Raw genomic sequence first — 25,156 nt, 5'->3', positions numbered from 1 at the left:
TTTTAAAAGCATTGTCGAAAATGGATAGTAAATAAAGATTGGAGTCAAATTGTCACAAGTCAAGATGCAAAACTTCTGTTCTGTTGTAGATTTCTAAATTTCCAAAAGGAACTTTGTAATTCAAAACTAACTTGTGGAAAACTTGCTTAAAACAAAGTAATGTCTTGGAAAATTCAGGTTTACGATTAGATTGACATAATTGGAAAACTTTCCTGTTGCACAATGAGTCCCGTCCCCATAGCCGGGGGCACAAGTACAAGTGTAGCCGTTGAGGTCATCCTCGCAAGTTCCGCCATTTAGACACGGATTAGAAGCACATTCGTCTGTGTCTGAAACGACGTACAAGAAGTTCTGTTAAAAACGCGTTTAATGAGATTTGAAAATCATCCAAAACGTCTGACGACTTCAATTCAGCAGCTTTCGTGGCTAGCTTACGAAATCTTCGGGTACCCCCCCCCAAAAAAAATTAGTTGCCAACGCCAAAGGAGATGTCCACAAAATTGTTGCGTTTGATTTTCAGTTAAAGTGATAAGGAAATATCAAAGCTACAAAGCAAAGGAACTCCCAAAACTTAAGATTCTCGCTAACCACAATGGAATTCTATTAGGGAAAGGTTTGGTAGTTTTGAGACGCTGATGGAGACCGGTAGCAGCAGAAAACAACGAATCATCATCTTCCTGAAAAGTTACCTGTCCCACAGCTCTTCCCTTCCCAACCATCTGGGCAGTCGCATTCATAGTCATTCACCAGGTCGATGCACGTTCCACCGTTTTCGCACGAATTCGGCTCGCAGTCGTCGATATCTGCAATGAAGCCATTTTAGAGGAGACTGCAAAAGCTAGATTAATTTTGCTCATCAGGTAAAAATGTAAATTCAGGGAAATAAAATGTCAAGTATTAGATAAGATAGTATCTGTGAAGGTGAGTGAACCCATTTTGGTGAAATCATGGACTTAGACCAGTCAGTGCAAAGTAATCTAACGAATGAGGTTGGACTGAATATTTTTCTCTTCTTAAATCAAAATTCTCACAACATATTACATCTCGCTTTGCTACACCAAATTCATCATAATCTTTTTGTCGCGTTTTCTGCATAACTCCGTCGAAGATCAATAGTAAAGGATGATTAAAGTCTAATGGTCGCAAATGAAGGTGTGTTCTTCCCGTTGTAGGCACTTGCATTTCAAATGAATTTTGTCCTTTTCTTGAAAAGATGCATTTACCTAACGGCCTTCTTAGAATACTTCAGGTGTATAATAAGACAGCAATAATGGGAAAACTTGCCATTTTCACACCAAGTCCCGTCATAGCCGGGAGCACAAGTACAGGTGTAGCCGTTAACCTCATCCTCGCAAGTTCCGCCATTTGCACACGGATTAGAGAGACATTCGTCTCTGTCTGAAACGACATACAACAAGTTCTCTTTAAAACGCTTTTAATGAGATTTGAAAGTCAAATCATCCAAAACGTCTGACGACTTCAATTCAGCAGCTTTCGTGGCTAGCTTACGAAATCTTCGGGTCCTCACTGGCCTCCGTCGGTCAGTATTGACCATGGTCATAGCCGGGAGCACAAGTACAGGTGTAGAATCTTCGGGTACCCCCAAAAAAAGACTTAGTTGCCAACGCCAAAGGAGATGTCCACAAAATTGTTGCGTTCTGGAGTTTGATTTTCAGTTAAAGTGATAAGGAAATATCAAAGCTACAAAGCAAAGGAACTCCCAAAACTTAAGATTCTCGCTAACCACAATGGAATTCTATTAGGGAAATGTTTGGTAGCTTTGAGACGCTGATGGAGACCGGTAGCAGCAGAAAACAACGAATCATCATCTTCCTGAAAATGTACCTGTCCCACAGCTCTTCCCTTCCCAACCATCTGGACAGGTGCATTCATAGTCATTCACCAGGTCGATGCACGTTCCACCGTTTTCGCACGAATTCGGCTCGCAGTCGTCGATATCTGCAATGAAGCCATTTTAGATGAGACTGCAAAAGCTAGATTAATTTTGCTCATCAGGTAAAAATGTAAATTCAGGGAAATAAAATGTCAAGTATTAGATAAGATAGTATCTGTGAAGGTGAGTGAACCCATTTTGGTGAAATCATGGACTTAGACCAGTCAGTGCAAAGTAATCTAACGAATGAGGTTGGACTGAATATTTTTCTCTTCTTAAAGCAAACATCTCACAACATATTACATCTCGCTTTGCTACACCAAAATTATCATAATCTTTTTGTCGCGTTTTCTGCATAACTCCGTCGAAGATCAATAGTAAAGGATGATTAAAGTCTAATGGTCGCAAATGAAGGTGTGTTCTTCCCGTTGTAGGCACTTGCATTTCAAATGAATTTTGTCCTTTTCTTGAAAAGATGCATTTACCTAACGGCCTTCGTAGAATACTTCAGGTGTATAATAAGACAGCAATAATGGGAAAACTTGCCATTTTCACACCAAGTCCCGTCATAGCCGGGAGCACAAGTACAGGTGTAGCCGTTAACCTCATCCACGCAAATTCCGCCATTTAGACAGGGATGAACAGCGCTAGCACATTCGTCTGTGTCTGAAACGACATACAAGAAGTTCTGACAAATGCGTATGCTTCAAAAGGTGAATGATGTTTAGCATTTTAAAATCAAACTATATGTATAGTCTAATGATTTGATTTCTGTATGCTGGGAGCTTTCGTCACTTACACAATCTTCCGCTACCAAAAAAAGTTTTACTTGCCAAAGAGAAACAGTCGGAAATTTGCTGTGTTTTCCTTATAACAACGTCGAAAATGGATAGTAATATAAAATTATCTAGTACGATTAAAGTCAAATGGTCGCAAAGAGAGATGTTTAACTCCTAGGAAGATGTTTAACTCCTGTTGTAGATGCCTCCATTTCCAAATGAACTTTGTACCTCAAAAGTAACACGGTTAAAAACTTTATAAAAGCTAGCTACATATGTAATGCCATGGGAAATTTGAGGTGTACGGTAAGACAGTTATAATGGGAAAACTTGCCTGTTTCACAATGAAATCCTTCATAGCCGGCAGCACAAGTACAGGCGTAGCCGATAACTTCATCCTCACAAGTTCCGCCATTTTCACACGGATCAAAGACACATTCGTCGACGTCTGAAACGGCATACAAAACGATATGTCAAAAACGCTTTCAATTATATTCGGCATTTTGAATCGAATGCTCCGAAACATCTTTTAAGTAGCTTTCTTCGCTTACAAAATGGGATTGTTCGATGGTAAGGATCCTTGACTTAGCATCCAAAGGTTCTGGGTTCATATCACTAGCAGGCCCCAATGCTGTGCACCTGGGAAAGGCTCTTTGCACCTATTTCCTCACTCTAAATCATGTGAAAATGGCTACTTAGCTTAGGTACGTCGCCACGAATGGGACATCATGCCGGATTCCCCCAGGTTTCAGGAGATCTACACCTCGAGCACGTTAGAGAACCCATCAGATGTATCGAAAAGAGCAGGGGTGTAAAAGGATCAAACCTATCACTCCGGTCAAGTGTACAGAACTAGTTGCGGTTTCGTAGTAATGCGAAACAAACATGCAAGCATGCAAACAAAATCTTCCGTTTCCAAAGAATTGTTTACTTGCCAAAAAGGGATACCAGGACAAAACTCGATAATTTCACTCAAATCAGGAATATTGAACTTTAATGGTCGCGAAGAAGGGTATTTTGCTCCTATTGCAGGTATTTACATTTCCAAAGGAATTTTTTCCAAAAGTAACTGTTTTTGTAAACTTGTTCTAATCTAAACACATACCCAATTAACATTAGGTGTTCAAACTATGGAATTCTTATCTAAGCAAAGAAGGTTATTGTAGCATTCCCTAATAAGTGGTGCAAATGAGGCTCTCATTTGCATTATTATTGTCTTATACTAGCCACATTTGCTTGACTTCCAACTTTCACATTGATAATGCAAATAAGGTCTTCATTCGCAGAATTGGTATCTTTCGATACTCCTCTTTCTGTCAGTTAAATAATGTCACTTGTTTGAGAGTTCTATGATCATGAAAGGTAGATTTTTAACCATCCTCATTATGCAAGGTAATTCCTGATTTTTATCACAAGCATATGATTATGTAAATTGTTACTTAAGCTATCTACAATGCAAAAATCTTGACGATCCGTCAACGCCCTCTGGACTAATCTCTTTCAAACTTTAAAAAAATCGGTCCCTGCAGTTCGAAGAAAACTTTCAAAAGGGCACAAACCTACACGGCTTAATCACCATAAGAAGAGTTCTCCGCCAATAAAAGATCATGACCATAACATGTCCAGAACACCAGATATCAAAGCCGGAAGTTTCGCTGCAGTACCAAAGAAAGTCAGTGGCGCCCAAAATCTAATTATTTCTTGGTCTCAAGACCTACGCACATACCAAATATGAAGACAATCCATCCAGGCATTCTCGAGCTACAGTGATGACAGACGGACAGGCAGACAGACACACACACGAACGCTGACCAAACATAATCTTATTGATGAAGGTAATAATATCAATAAAGTTGCAGATTGTTTTCTTTAAAGGGGAATTCACTGGTGGTACAAATACAACAATATTACCCAAACGTACTTTCACAGAACACCCCCGTGTTGCATTGTTGTGTCTCCTGATCTGGTCCAACACAGTCCCCCCCATCGTTAGCTGGCGCAGGGTTGGTGCAAGTTCTCTCCCGAGCCCTGGTGCCAAATCCACACGTGACGCTGCAGTCGGACCATAGACCCCAGTCAGACCAACCGCCATCAACTACAACCAGCAGAAATCATGGAATTTATGGAACTCATACCAAAGGGATTAATGACAACTAGAAAGTAAAAGTTTGGTCGGATAAGTATGATTACGGGAAGAGTACATCGGAGATACAACAGATACAACAATACAACTTAGACTTACCTGGACAGGGCACTCCTGTATCGCATTCCTGTGTCTCCTGATCTGGTCCAACACAGTCCGCTCCGCCGTTAGCTGGTGCAGGGTTGGTGCAGGCTCGGTTCCGAATTCTGGTGCCAACTCCACACGTGACGCTGCAGTCGGACCATGGACTCCAGTCAGACCAACCACCATCGACTACAACCGGCAGATATCATGGAATTTATGTCTAACTCATACCAAAGTTCATATGACAAATAGAGCGTAAAACGAACAAATTGTGACTACAGAAGTATAACTTTAGCCTAGCCAATAGAGTTAAAAAGGTGCTTTCAAACTTATAAACCAACTGCAAACATTATACATCAAAGAAAGATTTATTGTAGAAAATATAAGAATTATAAATGGCATGGTATTCTAGGCTTAACATGAGAAAGGACTGGAGCTTTATCATTATTAGATTTTGTAAAGAAACAATGATTCTGTAAATAGAGATGTTCAAAACCCTTCACAAATCTAACGTTGTCCCCGCTTTTATAGAATGGATAAAAATACTATATACGAATACATGCTGCAATATCTAAAATGATTGGATGGGTATCAGAGCTCATTATATTAAAGAGGTAAAAGACAGAAATTACCAGTATCACGTTTGCTGTTTATATTAGTGAAAGAAATTATGGTCACTAAGATAAGGAAATATAAAGACGTAACTGTTATGATCCTCGTCCCAAATAATGGGGTAGTGAAGAATAAAGAAAGAATCTGATAGCTGCGGACACAACAATAGCTCCAGCAGAGATAAACATTTCATAGTAAATGCGATAGAACTTATTACTGAATTTAGTAATGGTAGAAGGAATCTGATCTTGGGCTGCGATAGATAATAGAGAATATATTATCAGAGAAGGGGAGTTAAATAAAAAGGTTAACAAGTAATTTTTTCCAGTCTATAAATGTAGTCAAAGGTAAGCAATTTTGTAAACAAAGTGGTAACCTTAGCAAAATGTGCAATTCCTAAATCATGCATAAAATATAAAGATAAAGATTTAATGAGGTTACTATCAATTGTATTTAAAAAGCGACTAACGTTCTTTCATATGTCAATATGTTCCATATATACATGTGTTTGAGTGTAGAATTTGTAAAATATGTAATAAACAGACAAGGAAACCCTGCACAGAAACCCAGGAAAACATCCCTGCACAAAAGTCCTAGTGAAGAAACCCTAGCACAGAAAATCCAGGAGCACCTAAGGAGCACATCCTAGCCGAAAAAAGCCAGGTGGTACAAATACAACAACATTACCCAAACGTACTTTCACAGAACATCCCCGTGTTGCATTCCTGTGTCTCCTGATCTGGTCCAACACAGTCCGCTCCGCCGTTAGCTGGTGCAGGGTTGGTGCAGGCTCGGTTCCGAGTTCTGGTGCCAACTCCACACGTCACGCTGCAGTCGAACCATGGACTCCAGTCAGACCAACCACCATCAACTACAACCGGCAGATATCATGGAATTTATGGAACCCATACCGAAGGGATTAATGAAAACTAGAAAGTACAACTTTGGTCGGATAAGTATAATTACGGGAAGAGTACATCGGAGATACAACAGATACAAAAATACAACTTAGACTTACCTGGACAGGGCACTCCTGTATCGCATTCCTGTGTCTCCTGATCTGGTCCAACACAGTCCGCTCCGCCGTTAGCTGGTGCAGGGTTGGTGCAGGCTCGGTTCCGAGTTCTGGTGCCAACTCCACACGTGACGCTGCAGTCGAACCATGGACTCCAGTCAGACCAACCACCATCGACTACAACCAGCAGATATCATGGAATTTATGTCTAACTCATACCAAAGTTCATATGACAAATAGAGCGTAAAACGAACAAATTGTGACTACAGAAGTATAACTTTAGCCTAGCCAATAGAGTTAAAAAGGTGTTTTCAAACTTATAAACCAACTGCAAACATTATACATCAAAGAAAGATTTATTGTAGAAAATATAAGAATTATAAATGGCATGGTATTCTAGGCTTAACATGAGAAAGGACTGGAGCTTTATCATTATTAGATTTTGTAAAGAAACAATGATTCTGTAAATAGAGATGTTCAAAACCCTTCACAAATCTAACGTTGTCCCCGCTTTTATAGAATGGATAAAAATACTATATACGAATACATGCTGCAATATCTAAAATGATTGGATGGGTATCAGAGCTCATTATATTAAAGAGGTAAAAGACAGAAATTACCAGTATCACGTTTGCTGTTTATATTAGTGAAAGAAATTATGGTCAATAAGATAAGGAAATATAAAGACGTAACTGTTATGGTCCTAGTCCCAAATAATGGGGTAGTGAAGAATAAAGAAAGAATCTGATAGCAGCGGACACAACAATAGCTCCAGCAGAGATAAACATTTCATAGTAAATGCGATAGAACTTATTACTGAATTTAGTAATGGTAGAAGGAACCTGATCTTGGGCTGCGATAGATAATAGAGAATATATCATCAGAGAAGGGGAGTTGAATAAAAAGGTTAACAAGTAATTTTTTCCAGTCTATAAATATAGTCAAAGGTAAGCAATTTTGTAAACAAAGTGGTAACCTTAGCAAAATGTGCAATTCCTAAATCATGCATAAAATATAAAGATAAAGATAAAGATTTAATGAGGTTACTATCAATTGTATTTAAAAAGCGACTAACGTTCTTTCATATGTCAATATCTTCCATATATACATGTGTTTGAGTATACAATTTGTAAAATATGTAATAAACAGACAAGGAAACCCTGCACAGAAACCCAGGAAAAACATCCCTGCACAAAAGTCCTAGTAAAGAAACCCTAGCACAGAAAATCCAGGAGCACCTAAGGAGCACATCCTAGCCGAAAAAAGCCAGTGGGAATGACCCCTGTAGATATGAGTAACTAGGGAACACACCCTAGCCGAAAAAGCCAGTGGGAATGACCCCTGTAAATATAAGTAACTAGAGAGCACACCCTAGCGCAAAAAAAGCCAGTGAAAATCTCCCATGTTGATATAAGTAACTAGGGAGCACACCCGTGCCAAAAAAGCCAATTGGAATGACCACTTTAACAATGTGTAACTGTATATTTGTGGAATTGTAGACGTCTAGTGTGAATGTACTGTTATTATCTTCGCCGAGGAACTCGGAGTAGATTATGTTTTCGGTTGAGCCGGCTGTTGTGTGGGTCTGTATGTATGTCAAGAGCATAACTCGGGAAACCTTTGATGGATCTTCATGATATTTGGTAGGTGTGTAGTGGTTGTGCAAAGGAAGGTCAAGTTCAAAAATCGTTCACCTGTCGTTTTCCAACAATACTGCAGCGGACTTTAAATTTTTCTGTGTTTGTATGTAGGCAAAAAAAGTGACGGAAACGTTGATGGATCTCAATGATTTTTGGTAGTTTGGAAGAAATTGTGGGAACGGAGGTCAAGTTTAGAAATAATTTATTTGGCGCTTTCCTACAGAACTGCAGCAGGCTTTGTGTGTGTGAGAGTTTGTATGTCGCCAGCATAACTCGAGGAGCTATTGGCGGTTGTGCATGATATTTCGTGGATAGGTAGTGATGCCAAAGAGGAAGGTCAATTTGCATAATAAATGAGGAAAGTTTATGAATTCGCCGAAAGCCTGTAGTCAAATTTCATACAAGTGCTATGGTAACGATTTTTAAGTGGCGTACAGCTCTTGGGGCAGGGAGTAAGTGATGTAAGTTTAGACCCCCTAGAGGCTTGCTTAGAACTGCAGTAGACCTTTTTTATGTTACCTTTGGAGGCGAATAACTCGGGTAGAGTTTGATGAATTTGCATTGTTTTGGACAGGTAGGTTATTGAGGTAATGATTAACAAATAAAGACGTATGAAATTGTAATTAGGGTCTAATTTAGTGGTGAAATAGGCTTGTTTATAATTACATTTTTTAAGTACCCTTTGTCGACCTATATCTAAGGGCAACACCTGCTTGTCAGCAGGCCTGTGCAAATTAGGTTGATGCTCTCTGGTGACCTCAAAAACCACCGGCCAAACTACACTCCGGCTGGAACGGAGCTTATATCAACAAACACAGGAAAGGTCTGGTCCTGTGCGGGACAAGTCAAAACGATGAATATAAGGAAATGTGCAAGCAGCAGGCACTACAGAAGGCATTATACTAATCTTCATCTGGTTTGTAAAATGCAGTTGTATACCACACTGGATGTGGACCACAGTCCTTCGTAGATGAGAGTAAGAAAAGGTTCTTGCGCAGATAGTGACATAAAATCCTCAAAATCAGGATAATCTTTAAAACAGACCCATGCTACCCATCAGGATCTGACTGAACTCCCCTCCAGGGTGTTTCACATTTAAGACGGAGACACGAAAAAACAGTAACAGGTCTCACAAATCTAACACCCTCCAAAAAAGTGAAACAGTAGGCTTTAGAGAGATATTGTCAATAGCAGTAGGTGCAAGAGTCGTGGTCACTGCCAACGTTAACATATTAGACGGAGTTGTTAACGGCGCATTCGTAGACATTGACAGCACATGCCATGATGTCCACACCTTCCTCGTAAAATTCGACAGTGAAAGCAAATACAAGAAAGATTTACCCAAATGCGGTACCCATCAAACGGCAATGTTCAATAAGTTCGCAGTTACGGCAAGCGGACGATCCAAGCACGACGAGAACAGTATCCTCAATCTTTAGCATGGGGCTGTACCTAAAATTTAAGGTAGATCACTGGACAAAACTGTTGTCCCCTTTGAGCGCAAATGGGTCGTTTATTCTCAGGTCAGTTATATGTTGCCTTACGTCATGTTGAGTTTGAACGGATTGTATCTATTGGGATTTCAATCGTATACAATTAGTGAATTACAATACTGTAAACCAAAATATATGTTCTTAAAGAAATGGAACTCCTAAAACAGCTGCCTGTGTCAAAGGTTACACAACAACCTAACACAGAAGACCGTGATACTTGTATTACATGTCAAGTTCCTGAATATACTCCTACGCGGAACATCTAAAAAATATGAGAGCTGACAGATCAACACAACCAGTCGATGTCTCACTTCTGTTTCGTGGAAACCTTCTTGAATGGCCGACAACAGACTAAAAATTTTCTGCCACAAGCAACGGCATTCAGAGCAGACAGAAATGGAACAGGAGGAGGGGGGGGGGTGACTATATATGAATGGTTTATTCTTGTCATTTCATGACACAAACATACAAAGGCAGCCTATTAGCTGAACTGAGGTATGTCTTACAATCAGTTTAAAATCAAACAGATATACCTACATTAAAACATCACATATCTTAATTAACAAGACTCAATTTAAAATATCTACTTACTAAGTGCTTTGTTATTGAGAAGGTCAACCAGGTACGGTAGAGTAGTTTTTCTATATCTACCTGTTCTACATTTGAATTGCGTTAACTGGTATTTAGACCTAAGGTTCTTGCCATGGAGACTCACACGGTTTGGAGGCAACCAATTGGAGAACGTCGTGGAGCTTAACAAGGAAGTAGCAAACTTAGCACATAGTTCGTGTCGTCTGTTACATAGAGATGGTAGTGACAATTGATTCAGTGACATGCTGTAGCTAACAAAGTTGGGGCCGAGAATTATACGACAAGCTCTTCTTTGTACATTCTCAATCGCTCGAGACTGGGCATTAGTAATACCTGGGTGCCACACAGGGCATGCATATTCCAGAGTTGGTCGTATAAAGCCAACGAAGACTAGTGTTAAGTCTGTAGTGTCAAGGCCATGTCTCTTAAGTACCCGCAACAAGTACAGTCTGCGGCTCCCCTTGTTTACCATCATGTTGACGTGGGCGTCCCATTTCAGGTTCGCTTGGAAGATCACCCCCAGGATCTTAGCGAACTGTACGACTTGAAGTGTTGATGTTTTAATAGTCAATACAGGTGGGGGAGGGGGGTTCCGCGTGAAGCATATCAGCATTACCATGCACTTGGAAGGGTTGAGTTGCATGTGGTTGTCCTCAGTCCAACGTACGAGGCTATCGACGTCAGTTTGTAGCGTGGAATCATGCGTAACGGGTCTCGCCTCCGACAGGGACATATCATCCACGTACTTCCAAGCCTCGGCCGAATCTTCACTCACCGGAGACGCATCATTGATGAGTGTAAGGAACACAAGTGGTCCCAACTTTGTTCCCTGCGGAACTCCACAAGTAAGTGTCTCCCACTCTGACAAGACTTGCTGGTATTTTACACGCTGTTGTCTGTTTGACAGAAAGGCGCACACCCAGGGGATTATCGAGCGCCTAACGCCTAGGTCGAGGAGTTTCGCGACTGCAGTCAAGTGGTGCACGCGGTCAAAGGCGCGTGTGAAGTCAGTCAGGACAAGGGTGTTGCAGTAACCAGGCTTGTCTGTTGTACTAGCCAAGTGGTGGATTAAGCTAGTGAGATAGTGCGTGGTGGATTTTCCCTTTAGTGATCCATACTGACGGGGATCTATAGTAGGGAGGATGTCGCTTAAGCACCATTCGGTGACAAATCCCTCACAAACCTTGGCGAAAATGGGTGTCAGGGATATCGGCCGCAGCTTTTCAAGACGTGGAGGTTTCTCCTTCGGAACGGGGACAACATCAGCCATCTTCCACACTGAGGGCACAGTCCCTTCTTGGAGAGATGAGTTAAAGATGTCACTGACTGGCGTACTCAGTTCGAACGCGAATTCTCGCACCAACCGCGCAGAGATACCGTCCACCCCGGATGCCTTGCCCAGTTTCACTCTGCGGAGCCGGTGGTACATCTCCCACACGGAGACTCTCGGGGGAGGACCAGGAGCGGGAAGGAAGGATGGTAGATCCGCAAGAGATAACGGAGGGAGCTGTTGGGATGCTGACGCCAGGTGTCGGTTGATAGCGTTGGCCACAGTCTGGGTGCAGGTCTGATCTACGCCTGGCACTTCAATGTCTGTGGGATCACTGCACAAGTTTGCCATCTGTTTGATGTTCTGGTACCATTTTCTCGGATCCGCAGATTTCAGGTGTTTGATGTTGTCATGGTAGTGCTTGTTCTTAGCAGTTGAAATTTCACGTGCTATCTTGTTCCTTAAATGCTTCCAAGTGCAGGTGTCACCCTTCTTGAAAGCCCGTTGGCGTTTTGAGATCAGTGATTTGATCATCGGCGTGATCCAGGGCTTGTCTCTACAGTGGGTGCGTACTGTTTTGGCCGGAAGGAACTTCTCAATGGCCTGATTCAGGGTTGTGTAGAAGGTAGTAGACTTCGCCTGGGTGTTGGTTTCCTGGAGGACTTCATCCCAGTTGTGGGAAGTAATCCAGGACCCGAATGCCCTGAGATCAGAGTCTCGCATAGGTCTCACTACTTTCTTGCGCGTGTAATTGGGTGGCTTTCTTCGTTCTCCGAATAGAAGGACACAGTTATGGTCGCTATTACCCACCGGGGGAGCGACAGAGGGTGATCTGTAAAATCCCCCTATGTTCGTCATAATCTGGTCCAAGACTGCGTTGCCACGAGTAGGTATATCCACCACTTGTTCTAGAGAATGGCTGCGGCAAAGGTGGCTGGAATCTAAACGGTTCAGGTCACCGAGCACCAACAAACCGATGTCTGGGTGGGAATTCCGAAGTAAATCCATTGACTCTGACAGGTGGTCCAGTAACGCGTCCTCATTGGGTGACGCTGGAGGGTTGTACACTCCACAAAGAGCGATAGACGTGATCTCCCGGGGGAGCCATGGGGGGCGAAGATGGACCCAGACGCATTCTAGTTCGGCAGGAACTGCGAGGTCGACAGGTTTCGCTGTTATGTAGTTCTTCACGTAAACAGCTACGCCTCCACCCCTTTTGTCGGGGCGGTCCCTGCGGAATGAACTGTAGCCCTCGATAGATGTGGCCTCTGTTGGTAGATCTGAAGAGAACCACGTCTCAGTGACGATGGCAATATCAGCTTCACTGGAGGCTAGAACTAAGCTGAACTCGTCAAGTTTGTTTACCAGAGACCGCGTGTTTGTCAACAAGATGCTTGGCATACTTCGAGGTTGTGACCTCTTGACTTGATCACACTTAATGGGACGCAGGTGCCGTTGACGGGTGTCCATGTTGATGACATCATGATGGAATTGAGTACCGCTTACTGATTTGCATGTGCTACACAAGACGTCAATCCTACACAGCCGATATATTTCAGCCGATGGAGTGAAGTGCATAGCTACCACAGTCACCAAACTATCGACCACAGTTGAAACAAATCAAAGTAGCGAGCAGAAACAGAAGTGATCCCAACCGAGATTCGAACTCACGTCGAAACCGGAGGCCAGATCACAGGCACTAGGCTCAAGGTCGCAACCAGTTAGACTGGTCAGTTGGAGGCGTTTGAACCCCCACTGTTACACTACTCCCCCTTTTCTTTCTAGACTGGTCCCGAGTCTCCGAGTACGATATTCCCTGTGTAATCTGATCGTTACTCACAGGGCCGGTGTGGGAACCAGTGAAACAAATCAAAGGAGCGAGTAGAAACCGAGATTCGAACTCACGCCGAAACCGGAGGCCAGATCACAGGCACGCACGCCTTAACCACTAGGCTAAAAGGTCGCGACCAGTTAGACTGGTCAGTTGGAGGCGCTTGAACCCCCACTGTTACACGGTCAACAGCATTAACATCTACAAACCCCACTCCTTGCGTGGTGTGTTGCCAATTATTATCACAAGTAACACGTGTATCAACTAAAATACTTTTCAGAACTAACGTTCGATAAATGCGGTAAATAGCTAGAGCTCTTTCAAGTAGATTTATCAACACCAGATAAAAAGGCGATGTTACCTAAACTTCTCCATGATACAGATGCAGAATCCCTCCCAATATTCATAGTCATCAATGTTTGTAAATGTCTTTGAATATTCATCAATGTTCATGTAAATTTTCATTAATATCTATGAATATTTATCTATGTTGAAACGTATATTTATAAAACGTAACATCCTTGTAGATTTATTAACACCAGATAAAAAGGCGATATTACCTAAACTTCTCCATCATACAGATGCAGAATAGAAGGGTATTTTCCTAGTCATCAATGTTTGTAAATGTCTATAAATATTCATCAATGTCTATGTAAATTTTCATTCTTTCTTTAGAAAATATATAATAATATTGAAACGCATAGTATTCATAAATTCATAAATTCGTAAATTCATAAACTCAAAAATTCATTAATTCATTAATTCATTAATTCGTGAATTCAATTTATAAATGTAAATTTATATGCACAGTCCCGCGAGTCAAGTTAACGAATTTCTGAATTTCTGAATTCATGAATTTATGAATATCATGAATATCATATGATGCCTTACGCCTTGAATATCCTTCATATTATGATATTATGATATTATGATATTATGATATTATGATATTATGATATTATGATATTATGATATTATGATATTATGATATTATGATATTATGATATTATGATATTATGATATTATGATATTATGATATTGTAATATCATAATATTGTGATATTATAATATGTTTACAAGTTCTCAAGAAGCTGTTGATATCTAGTGGATGGGTAGGGTTTCTGTAAAGAAGGGTCAAGTTCGATAATGGGCCTTCTAGCGGGTACTACAACAGAGCTTCAAAATTTGGAGGCATATTTTCTGAAATTTTCATGATTTTTGTGAGGTAGATAGTTCATGCCACAAATTTGGCCTTGTGGGTGTTTTTGTTTTGACATTCGGACATTAATAACTTGAGAAGGGGTCGACAGATCGTCGTGATATTTGGTATTTACAGAGCTCAGATGGTGCAACTAGTTCCATACTCTAGTCATACTCCTGACTGACTGATGTATTTAGGAGTGTTTCTCATAAATCATACCAGTTGATCGCCTTCACCCAAACTACAGAAGTTGTCCATAGCTCTACCGGAATATTCCGGATATCTCGGATATTCCGGATATTCCGGAAATTCCGGATATTCCGGATATTCCGGAAATTCCGGATATTCCGGATATTCCGGAAATTCCGGATATTCCGGATATTCCGGAAATTCCGGATATTTCGGATATTCCGGATATTTCGGATATTGCGGATATTCCGGAAATTCCGGAAATTCCGGATATTCTGGATATTCCGGAAATTCCGGATATTTCGGATATTCCGGATATTTCGGATATTGCGGATATTCCAGATATTCCGGAAACTCCGGATATTCCGGATATTCCGGATATTTCGGATATTCCGGATATTCCGGAAATTCCGGATATTCCGGATATTCCGGATATTCCGGATATTCCGGAAATTTCGGAAATTCTGGAAATTCCGGAAATTTCGGAAATTCCAAATCTTCCAAGTTCTGAATTAATGTACAGAAAATTGATGAATGTTCATAAAATACGTGAACGTTCATGAATATTTTTAAATATGTTATCAATTCATCAATGTTTTATAGATAGAAATAGAAAAATATTCATAGAAAATTTACATAAACATTGATGAATATCATCACATAGACGTTTAAAAATATTGTTGTTTATGATTTTGAATATTGGTTGTGGATTCTGCCTCTGTATTATGGAGAAGTATTAATATCGCCTTTTATCTGGTGTTGATAAATCTACTTGAAAGAGTCTTAGCTATTTACCACATTTATCGAACGTTAGTTCTGAAAAGTATTTCAGTTGATTCACGTGTTACTTGTGATAACACGTGTGAATGAGCTCCAGAACACACCTCAAGCTCATTCAATTTATCACTAGTTGACATCTATTAATATTTCTCTCATCTTCAGTTACATATGTCACATGTTTGAGAGTCCTATTATGGAATTTGGTGGCTGTATAAACTTTCCTCATTAATTATGCAACAAGATGCTGATTTGCATAATAAGTATCTAATCATGTACATCATCACTCAAGCTAGCTACTTGCCAAAAATCATGACCATCCGGATATCCATCAGGCCCTTCTTGAGTTATTCTATTTCAAAGTCTGAAGCAAAACCTGTTCCAAAAAAGCCGCTAGGGGTCCAAAACCTACACCACTTACTCTCTGTCCAAAGAGCTATCTACCACTCAAAAATCAGGACCATGGCGTAGCATGTCCAGAACACGAGATATCAAAACAGGAAGTTCCACTGCAGTACCGTAACAAGCCGCTAGGGGACCCAAAATCTAATCATTTCCATGTCTCATCAAGACCTACCCACCTACCAAATATCAAGAAAATCCATCCAAGCCTTCTCGAGTTATGCTGTACGTTACAAACACACAAAACAAACGCTACCCTCTGCATAACCTTCTCGGCGAAGGTGATGAAAGGAAAGTTTGTTAACCCACTGCATTTCATAATCGGACATGGGACTGTCAGGTCATGTAACCAGATGGCCTTGCAGAAACGTACATGTAGGTCAAATAAATAAACCATCCTCCAAGCAGAGGTGTGGGTCCTGCTGGTTTTTAACGCGTTCAGTTTAGGCATTTTTGTTCACCACGAATGGCGACATAAATGAAAAGGGGACAAAATAGAAAGCCTGACAAAAACACCTAAAAACACGACAAAAACCAGCCAGACCCACTCCTCTGCTTGGAGAGTACACTGTACTAAAACTGCACCACTGCTAGGTGCGGAAAAGTCACATGAACATGTACTATGTCTTTCAAAATGTGTATGATATGGAATAAAAATTTATTCTATTCATATATATTGACTGTGCCATTTCATCATCACTTTAAACTTACAACACTGCAATATTGAACCTTTGTGGCCCATATAATATCAACATACTCATATTTTTTCATGACCAGTTATAACATATACATTTGTACCAGCACACTCTACACATATACTAGTCCTGTACTACCAAATGATTTTTTACCCCATCTAGACTGGACTCATTCGCCCCATCATAACTTTTAAATGGTATGGTGCATGATCAAATTTGCAGGGGGTGATATGCACGTGAATATCAATCACTCTCCATAATAAGCCTTGATTATTTGGCGAAGATAATGCGTTCGTGGAACTCTAGTGTTGTTTATGCTGTTTGCTTGAATAATAATGTGGGGTAAAAACCTTGGATATGTACATAATTACAGGAAGAGAAAATCGGAGACACAGGAGATACAAATAGCTGAGACTTACTTGGACACGTCCGCGTGTTGCATTGTTGTGTCTCCTGATCTGGTCCAACACAGTTCGCCCCACCCTTAGCTGGCGCCGGATTGGTGCAGGCTCGGTCCCGAGACCTTGTACCACCTCCACACGTTAGACTGCAGTCGGACCATGGACCCCAGTTTGACCAACCACCATCAACTACAAATAACACAAATAATGATTTCCTTTTTCTTTGCCTGTAATCGCTCCAACCCTTCTGTTGAGAATAATCAAGCCTACCAAAAGCTACAAACATTGTGTCATTCGAACATTGGATTGTCTTTAGACAAGTGGAAAGCTTAAGGCATTTGGACACTTACAAGTTCAAACGATAATGACTTCAAGTTCAAATGATGAAGTGTTAAAACATCTGTAGAAATGGTTGGAAAACACAGAGGGATATACCTTCTGAAATGTTTACGTACCCGACACACGTAGCTCTTCTAGGTCCCTCCGAATATTACTCAGTCCAAGTTCCACAAGGGACCTAGTGAAAGACCTTATCAGGGCCGTTACTTCAGGGAGTAGGACTTCATAGTTAATACAAGAGCTTCTGGAGTAGTTGTCGTCTGCTGACGGACCGTACAAAGGCCGCACGAGACAGGACGCTGTAGCAAAAGTATGATAAGTCTAAGAAATGGTTGGAATTGACTTAAAATCGGATTCAAACGGCTTGTTTAGCTGTGAAAAATCTGTAATGAAAGATCTAGTTGTAATACTTAGTTGAACTCACCCGTTTCACAGTGAACTCCTTCATATCCTTCAGCACAATCGCAAGTGTAACCGCCGATGCCGTCGGTGCAGTTTCCGCCATTTTGACACGTCACAGAAGCACAGTCGTCTGTATCTGCAACCATTATTATAACTGTTTAGTTTAGAATTACTGCTAGTTGACGACTTTCATCTTACTTTTTGTTTATTTCATTACTATGTACTTATCATCATCATTATCTCATTCCCTTGTATTATTTCAATTAACAGCTGCAGCTGGCTATCCCGTCGGTACAACCTCCGCCATTTTGACACGGGTTCGGATCACAATTTGTATCTGCAATTTCATCTTGGCATCGCACACACAGTTAGGATGCTTGCTTGAAAACATCCAACTGATTTTTTTCCAACAATGGGGTTTCATAGAGAAACCGTGGGAACTAAAAAGGTAACAGTTTGGAGAAAATGCAGAATATTTCCCTCCGGATCCCATTATTGATCAAGGAAGTATGGGAATGACCAAGGAGGTTCATTTACTGCATATATAGGAGAACCATTCACATCTATATGTGTGTAAGTCTACCAGAATGACTGCTTGTATGTGTATTTTTGATATGACCTTCTTAGTACATTTAGATTTTATTACAAATACTAGAGTTCCACGACCACATATATTAGCCGAATAAGCAAGGGTTTCTATAAAGTGTGCAGAGAGCGGTGTTTTTATAGAGTTCTTAAATCCTGATGGGTTTGTGTTGACGATTCTCCTGGTTTTGAGGATATTTATGTCACTATCTGTAACCCTTCCGTACTCTCATCTTACAAGCCACATAAAGCTTAGTATAATGCCTTCTGTTGTGTCTGTTGCTTGTACATAATTCCTTATATGTATCGATCGCCAACGTTTTCATTTTTTGTTTTCACATAAATGTTGTGTAACAAATTCTTGCTATATCTGCAATTTCATATTGAGATGGCTGTTAAACTACTTGTTAGAGATACCAAAAACTGCATTTGTTTCAAATAGCATATCGTTCTAAATTATAGTTAATACATTTTTCGTCTCTTCGATAGGTACGTCGAAACATACAGCCGAGTACTTGATGGAGGTTAGACATCCAGGTAATAAGATACGCCAAAAATAGTTACTCAAGCGACTGGATAAAATTGTATCCAGTTGCTTGAGTAACAATTTTTGGCGTATACAGCTCAGTAGTTCTAGAAAACAGTTCATAGTTACAAAAACATCGCTACAAAAGCTACCTCAAACATAACCTTGAAGTTCGTAGACAAGGTAATAAGGTACCTTCACACATAATGTCGTTTCCCCTCCATCGGCCGTTGTCGCAGAGTTTCCTTCCATCACCTGACGTCTTGACATATCCGTACGGGCAGGTGAAGTTACAGTAGTGTCCGACTGGGTAGGGGGGCTGGGCTGAACCACAGTCACCGGTGTAACCTTCGGGGTGGCTGGGTGCACCATCACAGGGGTTACCTGGATAAATAGAAATGGTTTATAGGCTCCCCTCTAACACTTTCATTTGCATTTAATAATCATCAATGATTAGCGGGTACTTGAGTTAATAAACAAATGCTAAACACGAGTATGGCAAAGAAAATGTATGGGTAAAGCTGTCTACCACTCAATTTGAAAATAACGACATTAGCATGTCCAGAACGCGAGATATAAAAGCCGGGAGTTCTATTGCGGTGCCTTGGAAATCCCATATTAATTAATTATATGCCTTTTCCCTTTTTTGTCAACTCCTATAAAAATACTACATATCACAAAGATCGATTCACGACTTCTGGAGTTATGCTGTTCAGAAACACACACTAACATTCCAAACATTCCTATGGACTACAAATTTGCATAATTAATGCAAAAGTGTCATAATACATCCAAGAGGTAAATGACCTGAATGTCAATATTGCGATATTTGTAAGTTACTTAAAGGTTTACATGTCCAAGAATATATCATGTAAATGTGTAAGTCATTTGCATAAATCAGAATCTTTCATGGAGATATGAGGTCTTGGCGAACTCTTGTTTGCCAAGCTTTTTTTACTCGCAAGCTCGCATCAATTTTGGGGTTCCCAAAGGATGTCATCCATAGAATCGAATCAACGTGGCCGTACGAGTAAAGAGAAATAACTATACGCGATGCTTCGCAGGAATGCCACCAGTGCAACGTCAATCTAATGCACCGCGTTTTGGACACGTGGCTTGTGCAAAATGATAAATCACTGGAATACGAATTATGTCGTACGCTCGTACGATTTTACAGATATGTATTTGAAAGTTGACCACTCACAAAGACACTGCAGTCCGCGTCCTCCAGTCCACCATTTTGACCGGCCCCTGACCTTGCATACCCTCTTACTTTTTCCCTGTAGCCTTATACATCCCTCCCTGCAGTCAAGTCTGCAAACGGTTCCTTTAGGATACCGCCCGTTTGCCTTTGGGTTCCGGTTGCAATCACTTGTCGTGTCCGGAAATGTCAAATGCCTACACGTTTCTGTAAGACAGACACATTATTACGTAATGTCTCTCTTTAGTACTTTGATTTAGTATGAAAACATACAGATACATGAAAGTAAAACATGGCACATTTACAGAACTGTTGGTGGTGTGTTACACAATGGTGCATGGAGCAAACCTTAACCATCAACTACTGCACTATTTTTATACTCAAATATAACAATCTGCAAGACGTACTTCTAACTCTCCTTCCGCCGACAGGAGCAACATAGAGCACGAGGGGGAGACAAACCACGAGGCCGATGATGACCCTAAAACAGAAAGAAATCGTCATTTAGATCGATGGTTACACCACGCAGTGTCTTCAACTGGCGGACGAGAGCAGCGCCAGGCGGGCTGGCGTTATCAAGGCGGACCTCGAGTGTACGAGTCATCCGGCAGCTCGCTGTAAGCATCCCAACCAGAACCAGCACGTCTCCCTCGAATTGGTGCCGCTGGAGAAGGCGGATGCCCAAAGTGTGTGGGTCTCGCAACCTGTAATCCACCTTAAACAAATTCACGCGAAGTCTACCGTGTCAATTGACACGGTCACCATACTCGATCTGTATTTGTATCTGTACTATGTATCTGCACTATGTATCTGTACTATGTATCTGATTACGAATAAAGATGATACGAGTGGTTGCCATTATTATATACACCACGCAGACAGCTACACATCACCTACCATGAACATAAGACAAATCAGTATGTGCGTCAAGTTGTACGCAGCATCGTTGGCCCATAGGAACCACTGCTAGCAACCACAAATATAGCGACAAAATTTTTCTTATGCCCCTCCCTCTTATCGACCAGAATAAAATGGTGCCAGGTGTTATGCGTTGAAAGGACGTTTCGCTTCTATTCATTATTATTAATCATCACATGGTCAGATGACGTCGACCAATCAGAAGCCTCCATTGCTCATGTGTTATGACGCCATAACACACCCGTGATCCTCATTCCTCCCATTATGTAGAGGGGGAGGTTATCTTTCTGTTAACATTCGTATAATGTTTATTTGTTCCCAACAATGTTTACTATCTTAGAATAAATCAATTTTTTTGTAAGCATATGACAAAATAGAATAAACCATTTCAATACAAGTCAAATCTAAACGGGCGGAACTGTAAGTAGAGCCGCCCACAGCAATGTCAGAAGGACGCCCAGCAGGGAGGAATGTTATCTGTGGAAATGTTGGTTTTCAAAATGAAATCTATCATCTTCTGTTCAAAAAGGACAAATGTAAATTCTGAAATGCATTCTTAATACATGTAGTATAAGGGATCTATGTGTCATACAGGAATTGTCTACTCTTATATGGGTCAGTTTGGATAGGCTTCATGATAATAACGTTAATGACTCGCCTCTTCAACAACCAAACGAAGTAACTTTTCCTAAAATTTAGTTGGTAACAATTTCAAATTATTGATGTCAGTTCATGATTCTTCGTGTTGCCATGGCAATGGGTTTCTGACAGGCATTTTTAGAATTCTGTAATTTCGGTTTTAACAGTGTAGTTTTCTTGTTTTCTTGCTGAACCACACGTATTTTCTGACATTAACTGCATCTGGTGCAATTTGATGTACCTTTTATGGTTTAATATTGATTAATTATGCTAATTTGATTACGTCATCGGTCAAAATCCAAGATGGCGTATCATATCATTAGCTTACACATAATCAGTCGATTTTTCCTTAAAAATCATCACTACCCGATATTTTTATACCAAAAATATTCAAATAAGTGTTTTAGTCTATTTCATTGTGTTTCATTGTGTTTGGGGGTTTAGTTACTGAAAAAATAATTTTTCTAAATTCAAATTGTGGATTCAAGATAGCAGATCGTTAAAAAAACATTTAGCAGACATTGATATTCTGTTGGTCAACATTTCTGTTCAAATTTTTCGCATATCTTTGAGTTTTATGGGAATACCGGTTCAAGCCTATAAAATCACGTAAATAACGTCATGATTACATGTACGTCATACTACGCTGTTATGACACCAAAATTGTCATATAACATCTATTTCACTTATACATCATCCTCTAAAACCCTGGTGGTCATAAAGTCTGTAGTTTAGGAGTTACGGGGGGGGGGGGGCTCAAAAGCCCCTGACCCACCTACCCCGTCCCGGGATCCCATGATGACCAAAAAGGATTCTATTGTTCTGTCACATTCCGTTTGGCTCAAAATGTCAACTTGCCTTGAGCAACGTTTACGTAGCATACCAGTCTAAGCACCACCAAGGGAGGGGGGCAGGCTAAGCTTTATGCATTAGTCATACATGACGACGTCAAACACAGTGTTTTTCGGGAAATCTGTATTTTTTCCTGTTTCCTCACTGACTCATGATATTTTATGACGCAGGTAAACGTGAGAGATTGGTAAAAAATTTTGCCCAAGAGACAGCTCTCGAGGTAATGTGAATAGTGCTTGAGTAGAATGGGAATATCCATGACCTTAGGCACGTCCCACTAACTGCACTACAGTCGAACCGCAGGTCACCGTAGAACGCTTTATTTTCTTTTTTACGGCGTTTGCCGCGGCACGATTTGACCCCGTTGCATGGGTGTAAACAACCGCCTGTCGGCAGCAAAAAGACCTCGGACCTACATAATGTTTATATTTTTTCACATCTACAGGATCTGCCCAACATAACCATGTAGTTATTTCGTGCACAGCAAATTGTCAGCGAGCGCTGTGGCTTTTGAAACATTGACCATTTTTTGGTCAGTATATTTGTGCGTGTATCATTGACGGTTCACCTGGAACCAACTAGATATTTACATCACCTGATAGCCCATTTCCTCACCTTTAAATTGATACCAAAGTCCCTTGGATAATTTTATGGGAACCGGTTTTGCCCCCCAAAAAACTAACAAGAGGTCAATTTGCAGGGCGTCTTATTCTGAAGAAGAAGACAAACACAATGTCCTTTTACCATGCTTTACAGAACTCAAAGCTTATCTAATGGCATTGGTAAACTTGCATATGAATCTCACTTTTCCTGGCTTCAAGATGATATTAGTCTTATTTGGAAATGTTTCAGAATATTAATTTTAGACGGCAAAACTTGAGCCGTAAGTTTCATCAACGTTCCCAACACCGGTTGCAACATTGCACCTGACCTCGCCTGACCCCCGCGGCAGGAAAATGGAACGTATTGGCTGGGTTCGGTCGTTCGAACGCAGGAGTTCGAAGTGATTGACTTCAAATTTGACTATTTTGTAAATATCAGGTACCTTGTACTAAAACCTCTGTCTGACTGTACTTGACTGTTATCATGTCAATTATCATATTGCATGTGGTAGCCGCGTTCATACAGCTTCTAATTTACAAAAAAATGGGCTTTGTTATGCCACGCGAAATGTATCGAAATGCATCCAAAGCGCAGGAGTGCACGCATCGGTAGCTAGAACTAGGCAGAAATTTCACCACCGCAAGGTAGACATTGTCGCAGTTTTTTCGGGGGCAAAACCGGTTCCCATAAAATTATCCTAGGAACTTTGGTATCAATTTAAAGATGAGGAAATGGGCTATCACGCGATGTAAATATCTAGTTGGTTCCAGGTGAACTGTAAATAAGACAAACACAAATAAACTGACCAAATATTCTTAATGTTTCGAAGGCCACAGCGTTCGATGTCTTTTTACAATGCACGAAATATCTACATGGTTATACCAGGCAAGTCATGTAGATGTGAAAAAGTGTAAACATTATATAGGTCTGAGGTCTTTTTGTTGCACCACAGGTAGTTGTTTACACCCATGCAACAGGTCCAACCCGGGTCCGGCCGTGACCCGGAAAAAGCCGTCTTAGAGAAGGCTGCGCAGAACCGATGCGCATAGAGCTCTGCGGTTCGACTGACTAAAAATCTTACCTTTTCTTCCTACCAAAAGGTTACCAGTGGAATATCACATACGTTAGAATAGACACCGGAGAACACCAAATCTCTGTTCACTGTTTGAAAGTTTCAGTTTTCTTCGCTCACAGCTGTTTTGATTTCGCCGGCGATAAATTCAACTGGTGCAGCCTGACAGCGCTTGGATTTTTTTTGAGTGCTCAACACACAGCGACATCGCATCTTTGCTCCTTGAATATCGATATGTAATGGTATAGTGTTATTGAAACTTACTATGTGTAGAAATGGCTAAAAACTGGAGTTTTTTAATTTGAGTTTGAAGCCACATAAAGTGCTCTGGGTCGATACAATTCGGTACTGCCCATAGCATGTTCTAGACCCAATGCTTTCGTTATCTAACCTTATCTAACACACACTTTTTTTTTACTTCAAAAGTAACGAGGATGAAAGAATCCCACAGCCGCAATGCATGTTACGAGACGTGTTCAAAACTGGAGTGATTATTTTTCACTTACCTCATTTCCGGGTATATTGACAGGCCGCGTTTTTGTCGTTTATAGCACTTGGTCCCGCACGGTTGTAGCAATTTCTCATCCAGAAAATTGTAACTGAAAACTGCTGTTGATAGCTGACTCAAAAATCACTCTACAAACTCAACACGGATCCCTTTTCGTGTTGGAACTAAACAGTCAGACGTCTGCACGGCATGTTAACCTTAGCCGAGGACAACATAGCTGAAGTAAGTGGAGGTAATTTAATGATTCGCAATGACGTATTTATTTGGACGATTCCATTCTTAAGAAGAACCGTGGGATTTTCATAAATTGATATTGAGTTATGTACTTTGTGTCTACATTAGGCACTCTGCTTTTTTTCTTTTCAGTGGTCATTGTCCACACCCCCCCCCCCCCCCAAACCATCAGTGTCATAACCGTTCCACAAGGACCCGTGTGTCGTGCCTACGCTTCCGCATGACTGGATCATGATGTTACATGATTAACCAGTTCAGCT

General features: G+C 40.8%; 1 protein-coding gene across 1 annotated transcript; it reads right to left on the bottom strand.

Moving 5' to 3' along the window:
• Window positions 1-1,614: 1,614 nt before the first annotated feature.
• LOC136429271 (SCO-spondin-like) lies at window positions 1,615-24,905 on the bottom strand. The gene is made up of 15 exons (XM_066419132.1): window positions 24,661-24,905; window positions 20,478-20,551; window positions 20,074-20,277; window positions 19,065-19,253; window positions 17,781-17,894; window positions 17,473-17,655; window positions 17,036-17,206; window positions 6,531-6,704; window positions 6,210-6,383; window positions 4,916-5,089; window positions 4,595-4,768; window positions 3,008-3,121; window positions 2,441-2,560; window positions 1,846-1,959; window positions 1,615-1,658 (listed from the first exon to the last, which is right to left on the bottom strand). The coding sequence occupies exons 1-15, from the start codon at window positions 24,663-24,665 to the stop codon at window positions 1,615-1,617; spliced, it is 2,028 nt and encodes a 675-aa protein (XP_066275229.1). The 5' UTR covers window positions 24,666-24,905.
• Between the last annotated feature and the right edge of the window lie 251 nt (window positions 24,906-25,156).

Source organism: Branchiostoma lanceolatum, chromosome 3 (genome assembly GCF_035083965.1).
Source record: "Branchiostoma lanceolatum isolate klBraLanc5 chromosome 3, klBraLanc5.hap2, whole genome shotgun sequence".
Lineage (NCBI taxonomy): Eukaryota > Metazoa > Chordata > Leptocardii > Amphioxiformes > Branchiostomatidae > Branchiostoma > Branchiostoma lanceolatum.
Note: the sequence above shows the minus strand (reverse complement) of the source record. Positions and strands in the feature narration are given on the sequence as shown.

What these genes read in the sequence shown, in the direction of transcription:
- LOC136429271 (XM_066419132.1), bottom strand. An exon ending in ACGCGGACTGCAGTGTCTTT is followed by an intron (nt 19,254 to 20,073) that starts GTGAGTGGTCAA and finishes CTATTTATCCAG; the next exon opens with GTAACCCCTGTGATGGTGCA. An exon ending in CACGGGGGTGTTCTGTGAAA is followed by an intron (nt 3,122 to 4,594) that starts GTACGTTTGGGT and finishes ATGCCGTTTCAG; the next exon opens with ACGTCGACGAATGTGTCTTT.